At 47.6% G+C, this 10278-nt stretch overlaps 1 protein-coding gene across 1 annotated transcript; it reads right to left on the bottom strand.

Moving 5' to 3' along the window:
* Positions 1 to 258: 258 nt before the first annotated feature.
* LOC109498652 lies at positions 259 to 10278 on the bottom strand. Its single transcript, XM_019828135.3, has 3 exons — positions 9864 to 10278; positions 8800 to 8877; positions 259 to 527 (listed from the first exon to the last, which is right to left on the bottom strand). Exons 1-3 carry the CDS (start codon positions 10172 to 10174, stop codon positions 308 to 310), a joined length of 609 nt encoding a protein of 202 aa, XP_019683694.2. The 5' UTR covers positions 10175 to 10278; the 3' UTR covers positions 259 to 307.

Here is a 10278-nt window from a genome sequence, read left to right as displayed (position 1 = left end):
CACGGGCCCACGACCCTCATCGTCCCGTATCCTGGCGCTCTGTCCCCCCAGCATCACGGGCCCACGACCCTCATCGCCCTGTATCCCAGCGCTCTGTCCCCCCAGCATCACAGGCCCACGACCCTCATCCTCCCGCATCTGGAAAGCCAAGCTTGTGTGCAGGGGCCAATCTGTGGAGTTCACGGAAGATGAACATAGCTTGCCTGATATCCTAGGCTCCAAGACCTGACGACAAAGGCACAGGAAAGGATTAGAATCTGCCTGTTATTATTTTTATTAGTTCTCTTTATTTGTAGCAATCATTCACTCATTTAAACCTCAAAAACATCATCATCTTTGTGGACATGAATTTTACATCTGCTTGATGCTGAAGGCTGGGGGCAGGAAGCCAGGTGCCCAAGGTCACGGGCAGGTGCGCGGGGCCTGGGCCGACACGGACTGATGCTGATGAGGAGAGCCACAGGCCCCGATGGCCGTCAAGGCTGTGCTCTCCCCTTGTGCGGAAAGGCAAAGAGCATTCTGAAACACTGAAATAAATGGAAAACTGAGAATCAAAAGTTTAACAAAATTAATTTAGGTGATTATTAGAGTTCTGCAGATCAGTACAATAAAACAGTAACAGTGTTCCTTGTGATCTTGATTAAAAACACACTGGTGAGTCTTTAGGCCGGGATCACCGCGAAGGTTTCCTCCACATCTGAGCAACGCCTTGCCTTTATCTCAAGAGCAAAGCGCATCCTGGCAGAGACACCCTGGTTTGAAGGCATCGTGGAACCAAGGTCATTTCTAGGGGATGTCATCTGAAATGCGTTAAGTTCCTTTAAACAGAAGACTTGCCCTTTATATGCTAATTATTTCAGTTCAAAGAACAACCCCACTGTTTAAAGGACAAGCAATGTTTGAGGAGATGTATATTAGAGACTTCGTGACTGAAACAGACCCCCGGCTTGCGGGACGCTCGGTCCCCGCTGGCCGGGAGGAAATGACATTGGCTTCTGCTTCCTCAGTAATCATACCTGACACACTAATTTTTCTGTAGCAAATAGAAATGGTCAATGTTTAGGCGACATAAACGATTCTGAAGTATGTACTCCCAATGTCACTTTCCTCTCTTGGAGTTTAATTCATGAAAAGCTTTTGACCTCCTAATTTATAACTCAGAAGTGGAGTCAATGCCTTTATTGAAATTCAGCTCACGGTACCTTTATTAATTATAGATTTTAATGTGGCTTTAACATCTTGTGTCTCAACTTATTAGAAAAATATCTCTACTTTAGGAGACTATTTCTATGGGTGAACCTGGGTGTTCTACAGCTAATTAGAAAGTGGAAGATATGGGACCACGCTGCCTGGTCCTACGGGAAACCCACAGCTGAAGTTTTCCTTTGATTTTAGAAGCTGCCTTCATGCTGAATGTTTCAGACGAGAACTGTTCTGCTTTCGTGATGTGACTCTTTTTTTCTTCAAGTTTTTAAAAATTCCAGTATAGGCACCTGGGGGCTCGGTTGGTTAAGCATCTGACTTCGGTTCAGGTCATGACCTCACAGTTCATGGGTTCGAGCCCCGCATCTGGCTCTGTGCTGACAGCTCAGACCCTGGAGCCTGCATTGGATTCTGTGTCTCCCTCTCTCTCTGCCCCTCCCCTGCTCATGCTTTGTCTCTCTCTCTCAAAACATGAATAACCATTTAAAAAAAATTTTAATCCCAGCATAGCTAACATGCAGTGTCGAATTGGTTTTGGATGCACAATACGCTGACCCAACAGTTCTACACGTGACTCGGGGCTCATCATCCTTATTCCCCCACCTCCCAAACCCCTCCCCACTGGTAACCATCATGTTGTTCATTTGCTTTTGTTTCTTAAATTCCACCTATGAGTGACATCATAGGGTGTTTTGGATCTGGCCCCTGAGGCAAGGGAAACAAAAGCAAAATTAAACTATTGGGATGTCATCCAAAGAAAAATCTTCCGCACAGAGAAGGAAACAATCAACAAAACAAGGCAAAGTACTGAATACGAGAGCATAAGGTGGTTCTCAGCTTCCAAGAGTTTATTACACACACACACACACACACACACCCACACACACACCTTTTAGTGAAAACATATGACACCTCCCTTGAGGCTAGCTTGCAGCCCCGGCTGACCCCTAGCCGTTACACACAGAAACTCCTGTTCCCACGACCCGGAGGCTCAGCCCAGGTGGGTCCCCACACGGCACACTCAGCACAGTGCGTGCAACCGTGCTCCGGGTACACACACGACGGGGGCTCTCACACTGAGCCCGCTTTGCTGACAGCGGCTGCTTTGGATCCAGCCCTTCTCCGACTCTGCGGCCAGTGTGCTTCCCACCACAGTGAGGAGTGGCTGACACTTGGTCCTTCCTGCCTCGCTCTCGGGAAGTGCTGTTCCACCGATGCCCGGGGCGTGTGATCACCTCCACCCCCTCAATGCTGGTAGCACATGAGCATCACCGTCCCTTCAGGAGATGCCGGATGGGCCCGGGATCCCCGATTCAGGGTCTGTGGTCAGCATCAGGAACCCATAGGAATCATCTCAGGTCACCAAAGCAGCCACATCACCGACAGCTCTAGAAAGTAGAGAGGGAGCGAATTCTGGAACTTACAATCCGTGAAAAGCTGTGCGGTGTGCAAGGATGTGAGCATGAGATCCAGGCTGGGTTTGAGAATCATCATCCACTGGCTGCGTGACCTTGGCATTTAGATTTGAACTTTCTTAGCCTTGACTTTTTCATTGAAAACAGATGTAAAGTCCACATAAAAGGCTTAGCGCACGGTGAGCTCTGAATAGTCATTTGTGAGATTGTTTGGTCAAATGTTGCATCGGCACCGAGTTCCTGAAAATGGCAGTTTGTATCAGAAAACATACAAAACCGTATTTTTTAAAGGTTTGAGCAGTCCCTGCTTTCAGAGAAAGACACTGATTTCTTTTCATTCTCAGTTAATACTTCATTTTCATTTGAAAGAATTCTAACGCCATACAGGCCTGCAGATTAATGAGACGGTTGTACATCCGCGTGGGTTGAATAGTGAGTTCTCATTACACATTGAATATCGAGATTCCACTTCTCTACCAAATCAAAGCAGCACTTCCAAAAATACTTCTAAGTGATAATGTTATTATCACTGGTTTGTATTTCCATTTTTGCCATGATTAGTTATCCTCGCGTTCTCTTTAATTTTCTAGCCACATCTTATAAGCAAAGGAATCTTAAGATGTATTGGCTAACTTGTGGGCTTTGCTCTAAATGCCTGGGTTCAATCCCACCTCTTGAAGTTACTGAGTTGGTTTGGGCAAAGCACCTGGTCTTTCTGGGTTTGCTCTCACATCTCCTCATCAAGCTGCAAAACGCTCAGAGTCTTGTCTAGCACAAAGCGATCACTCAAAAACGTTAGCCACAATTACAGGGAATAAATGAAAACAAAAGTAATTTAACTGCTCCATCAGCATGTTCTTAGTCATGGTGAAGTTAGCACAAAGAACGTGGGCACTGAAGAGGGCACCTGTTGGGATGAGCACTGGGTGTTGTATGGAAACCAATTTGACAATAAATTTCATATTAAAAAAAAGAAGAATGTGACACAGGGAGGAAGGTCAGGGAAGAATAGTTTGTTTGTGGCTGCGAGTAAATTCATAGAGCATTTATCCAACTCCCAACCACACAGAATGAAACACCATTATCAGGATTTAAATTTGAAAAAGCTCACATGGCTTGACTTTCAGGGAGCTACAACTTACCATTTTACAAATGCCCAGATTTGTACTGTAGAGATAGTAATGAATTCCAGCCAACAGTGCTTTCTGCATTCTCAACAACATTAAATACAAGGCAATGTTTCGGAGGTCAGATAAAATACAAAATGACAACACCATGGATCACACAGCAACAGAGAAAGCTGGCTTGAAAAGACAACAGTGGAATTGCAGAAGTAAAATGGGTAAAAACAAGTGAGGAGCAGGAGGCATACAGCCGAAAGCAAAATCAATATTGAAGACTGAAAGTACCGTTAGACTAAAACCCTTCAAATGATATCACTTTTGATTATCATCATTATAACCAGTTTTTAAAGAAAGATTTTAAAATGAAAGGAGGTTTATAACAAATAGCATATGAGCGGCTATTCATAAGACAATACAAGGCTACTTTAGCCTAAAAAGGCCATGCCTGGACAATGCCTGTCCACAAGAACTGAAACCACGGAAGCCACAGAATGTCCACCAAGGGGGGACGGATAAAGAGCACGTGGTGTGCGCGCACACGGGTGTAACTTCTCCTGTACAGTGAAGGAACCCTGCCATGGGCAACAGCACGGATGAAGCTGGAGGGTGTCATGCTGGTGAAATGGGCCGAGGAGGACACATCTTGCGTGATTACACTTACATGGGTCCCTGGAGTCCTCAGACCCACAGAAGCAGGGAGCGGAATGGTGGGTGCCAGGAAGTGGGGAGGGCGGGGGAGATGTGGTTCGCAGGGCGCGAACCTTCAGTTCTGCAAGATTCGGAAGTTCTAGAGGTGTGCTGTGCGATGGTGTGCCTGCAGTGACTACCCACTGGATACCTAAGCAGTCATCAGTGAGTACTTACTGTATACATAATCATTCGTTAGAGAGTACGTACTGGATACTTACCCATTCGTTAGGAAGGGGGTGCCTGGGTGGCTCAGTCGTGGAAGCATCAGACTCTTGATTTCAGCTCAGGTGATAATCTCATGGTCATGAGTTTGAGCCCCGTGTAGGGCTCTGTGCTGAGAGGGAGGAGCCTGCTTGGGATTTTCTCTCCCTCCCTCTCCCTCTGCCCCTCCCCCACTTATACGGTCTCTGTCTCTTTCAAACTAGATAAACTTTTAAAAAAGCATTGTATTTATTTTCAACAGTAACAATTAGAATATTCATGGAGGGGCGCCTGGGTGGCTCAGTCGGTTGAGCGTCCGACTTCGGCTCAGGTCATGATCTCTCAGTCTGTGAGTTCAAGCCCTACATTGGGCTCTGTGCTGACAGCTAGGAGCCCGGAGCCTGCTTCAGATTCTGTGTCCCCCCTCTCTCTCTGCCCCTCCCCCACTCATGCTCTGTCTCTGTCTCAGAAATAAACATTAAAAAATAATAATAATAATAAAAGAATATTCATGGAAAAAAGATTCCACTTATACTAGAATAAAATAGTTATCAAATGATGATATTAATATAAGATGTACAAAAACTTTAGAGAGAAAGAGTTTAAAGTTCTCAAAGACAAAAACCCTGAATATATGGGGATGTACACAATGGGTATAGATGAGAAGACATAACACAGTCCATATATCAATGGTCCCTAAATTAATCTAATGATATGATGCGTTTTCCATCAAAATTCCAACAAGATGCTGAAAGAATACTTCAACTGAATTTAATATCTGTATGGAGGTATGGTGGCTGGAGGCCAAAGCTTCGGGAGACCAAGAGTCAGACGGAAGATTCCCAACAAACAGCAGGAATTATAAGTGGCCTATCAACTTACACAATATGTCACGGATAAGAAAAGGAACAGGTGGTGAGCAAAAGGACACAGATGACCTAGACAGATGTAACAATAGTGTATGGATGTATGACAGAGTTGTCACACAGAACAAGGGGATAAAATGAGCTATTTAGGGGGGGCCTGGCAGCTCAGTCAGTTAAGCGTCGGACTCTTGATTTCGGCTCAGGTCATGATCTCACAGTCGTGGGTTCAAGCCACATGTTGGGCTCTGTGCTGACAGCGCAGAGCCTGCTTGGGATTCTCTCTCTCTCTCTCTCTGTCCCTCCCCCCTCTCTCAAAATAAATACCTTAAAAAATGAGCTATTTAAAAATAAATTCCATAAAAAAGAAGATACCACCAAAGTAGACATTAAGAGAGAATACTTACAACATACATCAAAGTATCACCAGCTTGTGCTGAAACCCCACTGCACAGCATGTTCGTCGGCCGGGCAGGGGTCTTACAACAAAGCACCACAGACCAGGGGCATAAAAAACAGAATTTATTTTCTCACAGTTTGGAGGCTGAAACTCCAAGATCCAGGTAGGACTGGCGCCTTCTGAGGCCTCCTTCTTTGGCTTGTGGACGACTGTCTTCATTCACATGGAGACATGTCTGTCTGTGCCCCGGTCTCCTTTCCTTATAGTGACCCCAGTCATGTTGATTGGGCCCCCAAACAGCCTGATTTAACTCACTTGCCTCTTTGAAGACCCTGTCTCCATTCTGAGGTACTGGGGGGCCCACTTCTACATGTGATTTTCACGGGGACAAAGTGAAATAATAATAGCAACAAGAAAGAGTCGACTAATCCAAACATGGACAACGCACAGAACACGGTAATTTGTAATAAGGAAACGCACAGTTAATCCTCTGGAAAGGCGGCCAGACTCGCTAACATTTTGCATAAAACAGAACTCAAAAGAACCATGTGATGTTATTTCACGGGCCTAGGATTTGCCCCCATGAACAAGTGTAAAGATGTGCACAAATGGGCACTTTTGTACGCCGAGGCAGATGCACAAATGGGTCAACGTGGTTTGGTCAACGTGTGGGAAGAACCTTGCAGAGGCGCTGACTCCACGAACCCACGTGTGCGATCCCCGCAGAGATCGTCACACGCAGACACTACTGAGGCAGGACGCCGTACCGTTTGTGATGGAGAAACACTGGAGTCCACACAAATGCCCATCAGTAGAGCAAACGCCACAACACCTTCAGTGCCCACTGTGGGCGCGGGGACTGGTGCCAGGTACAGAGCGGTTGGGAACAATAAGCACTTTCCCACCCACGTAAAACTTACCGTCTGGCCAAGGTAAATATTCAGAAATTCTAGTCTGTCACTCCCCGGACAGTCTGAGGTGCTGTCCTTCCCGCACCCACAAGGAGAGAAGGACCAGCCATGAGTGAGCCCAAGAAGCACCCCCATGAGTGTTCACCACACCCCCTCCCAGGCCGATGTGCTCAGGACTCAGCTCCTCACACACCTGTCCCATCGTGGCACGTGAGCACACACCTGGAGATCATGGGCCATAATGTCTTAACCCCGTAACCTCAGTGCCCACCGCGGGACTGGGAACCTGGGGTCCCACACGCTGGACAGGATGAGCAGGAAAACATCTACTCGTCAGCCGAGGCTGGAGGTTTGGGGCGAGGTGACCCAAGAATTCCAGTGAGAGGCGAAACAGGGAAAGCAACGGTGTGCTTCTTAAAGCAGGCGTGCAGTGCTGGCTTTCGTGACAGAGCAGTAGGAGGGACTCCAGTGCACAGAGCACATCGTTCAAGGTGCCCGTGACATTGGCGCTTGGAACACCTAAAGGAACAACTTCCAAAAGACTCAAACACGACCCTAAAGGCTGTGTTTAATGTGACAAAGTGCTTCTAAAACACACTTGAATTAACTGCAGAATGACTCCAATAATTCTGTTTCTGCATTACATTTTCAGCTGAACTTTGTTCACTTGTCTAAAAATACCTTCCTCTGAAATCCACCTGTCATCTTCAGAATCTTCACATAAAACTTTTGAAGTGATAATGATAGTACGTGTTCTTATTAAAACCTTAAGCGAAAATGTAAGCCAAAAATATTTCACATTGTTTTTCCAATGAAACCATATTTAGATACAAATTTGTTACTTATGCAACAAATATTTCTAGGATCCATTGTAAAAATATTTTTAATACTGAATTTTCTTTTTTAAGAAAATCCAAGTCAAAATAGAACATTTATTTTCCCACACCTCTATTCACATATGTAGCCTACACACCTCATTTGGAGCATAAACTATATATTACACACACATCAATAACTGTGTCGTCTTCTCTTCTTGACCTTTAAGGTCATGAGCCAGTGAAAGAAGTCATTACAAACGGCAGATGGGCAGTCTGTTGCTGCACTGAATCCAGTGAGGACAATATACACTGAAGGCTCGGAGGAACCCTGACATCCTGTACACACCCAACGCTGTATGACACGAGTTACCCACTGGCTGCAGGGAGTTCTGGAAGGCAGCCTGAGAAATTTATGTGATGAGAGAAAAACACAACAGGGAGCTGCCCCCTGTTATACATGTGCCGTTTTTAGAAACTTCAATCCTCCTAGTAGAAATATCTGGAGTTTTAAGGCTGCAACCACACACTGTGTTTTGTCTTAGCCCACTCAGGTGCAAGACAAACTACCATACCCCCGGTCGGATACAGACTAGACATTCACGTCTCAGTGTTGGAGGCTGGGGGGCCCGGGTTGGAACACCCCTGCTGGGTGAGGATCCTTCCCCAGAGTCCTCACCATGTCTGCATGGGCGGGGCGGTGAGAAGGCCCCCGGGAGGGTGGAGCCTCCTGACCTGATCCCATGGCCCCACCTCCAACCACCAGCACCCAGGGCACTAGGATTTCAACATACGGATTTGGGGGATGCGAACATTCAGACCGTAACACGTTTCAACGACAAACTTTGATAGTGGAGAAAAACACAGCAAACAAATGAAAACCCACCCAACACCCCACGCACACACATGTGCACATACGTGCACACACGTGCAGGCATATACGTGCATTCAGCACACATACACGTGCATATGCATGCACATGCACACACGTGCCCACAAAGCACACGTATGTACACTCACGTCTGTGCACACACGTGTGTACATGCATGCACACATGTGCACACAGATTTTATTGAGGCCAAGGCTGTGCTGTAGGTTTCCTTAAAACTTAGATAAGAAATCACCTGCATTATTGTTTCTCCCTCCCCTTCCTCAAAAAAAATAGAGAAAAACTTACTACGTTTCATCCCTGATGAACACGCCAGGATGGGGCATTCCATTCGGGCAGGCATGTGGCTTGATCTCCAAGAACCATCTGTGTTTAGAGTAAAACAGGTGACAAATGAAAATCTTAGGATCTATAATATATGTATTTTTATAAATGGAAAGACCAGATTGTTCGTTGGTTTATTCATTCTATTTAAAAGATTTGTCTAAAAACGTCGTTATGAAAAGAAACTAAAACATCAGGGCTTTTTTTCTCATTTGAAAAGTAGCAGACACAGACCTCTGCTACCAGCTACATGGAGGGACTGGGCCAAGCTTCATCTTGGGACATAAACATCCAGAAAATGGGACGGAATATTTGAAATCGGTGTCCTCGGGTGCCAGAAGTCAGGCAGCAGAGGGCGGGCCCCAGACAGAGAGAAGGAATGATGTCACTCTGGGCCCCTGCGGTGGCTGTGGGAGCAAATCCTCGGGGTAGGATGTTGGATTAAGAAAACTTTAGGAAAAAGTAAGACAGTAATCATCAAAGTTGAGTTTTGGTAAGGTGACGTCCCCTTCAGACGCTACCACGGGCTCAAGAATGAAGTCTTGTCATTCATGGACGCGGATGGTGTAGTCAGTGTGTGACCGACGCGTGTCTACCCTGCGCGAGGACGGAAGCCCGGGGGCCGCGAGGCTGCAGAAGGGAGGGGGTCTCACCGCAGAAATCACTGCAGCTCTGCCCTCTCGCACCCAGTGTGGCCAAGCGGAGGCAGAACTCTTCTGATGAAAACAGAAGAGGAGCTCTGGGTCTGCTGTCGAGACTTAGTGTGGAACTTGCCTGGCTCGCCCCCCCCAACCCCCCCCCCCAAAAAAAAACGCTTTCTTGCCAGGACGTCGGACGGCGTCTGATGGTCATCTGCTGAGGCTCTGGGCAGGGTAAGCGTTGGGGGTCCTTCCTCGCTGCTTAGGTCTCCGTGGCCCAGTCGGGGCCCAGTGTGAACGTGCGTGTCCGCGGTGCCGGCAGCGCCTCCCCGCCCCCGCCCCGCAGGACCTCTGTGCCTGTTCTGTGTTCTGGGAGTTTTTATCACTTACCCAGCCCTTCCTCTGCCTGCCAAGGGGCAGAAACTTGCTTTTGGAGTCAGAGGCCGGCGAGCAGGGGGCCTCATCCCGGGCCGCTGACCGGGTGGCACGTGGTGGCGCATGACCCCGGGATGGGCGGGGTGCCGCAGCTGGGCTGAGGGCGTCTGCCTTAGACAAGAGCAGACCAGGTTTCCCTTTGTGGGGAGAGGGAGAAAGGGACACTGGTGCGCTTCTGGTGGGCGGCGGTGAGGCCACCGAGTCAGTAAATCCATGTCACCTCTCCCCGTGCACGGAGTGGCCAGGCCACCGAGCAGACCAGCCATGCGGCGCACAGAGGGTGACGTGGCTTCTGCGGCCGGAGGCCACCACGCGGGGCGGGCTTGCCCTTACAGCAGCTGACGTCACTTCCTGATGCCGTGGCACCGCC

The sequence above is a fragment of the Felis catus genome, chromosome A3 (assembly GCF_018350175.1).
Source record: "Felis catus isolate Fca126 chromosome A3, F.catus_Fca126_mat1.0, whole genome shotgun sequence".
Taxonomy (NCBI): Eukaryota; Metazoa; Chordata; class Mammalia; order Carnivora; family Felidae; genus Felis; species Felis catus.
The sequence above is the reverse complement of the archived record's forward strand: the minus strand, read 5'-3'. Positions and strand labels throughout refer to the sequence as shown.

Coding starts and splice junctions, on each gene's coding strand:
- LOC109498652 (XM_019828135.3), bottom strand. CDS start 10,174: ATGGCTGGTCTGCTCGGTGGCCTGGCCACTCCGTGCACGGGGAGAGGT. Junction 8,878..9,863: donor GCAGGCAGAGGAAGGGCTGG/GTAAGTGATAAA, acceptor CTCTAAACACAG/ATGGTTCTTGGAGATCAAGC. Junction 528..8,799: donor TTCATCAGGGATGAAACGTA/GTAAGTTTTTCT, acceptor CATTTATTTCAG/TGTTTCAGAATGCTCTTTGC.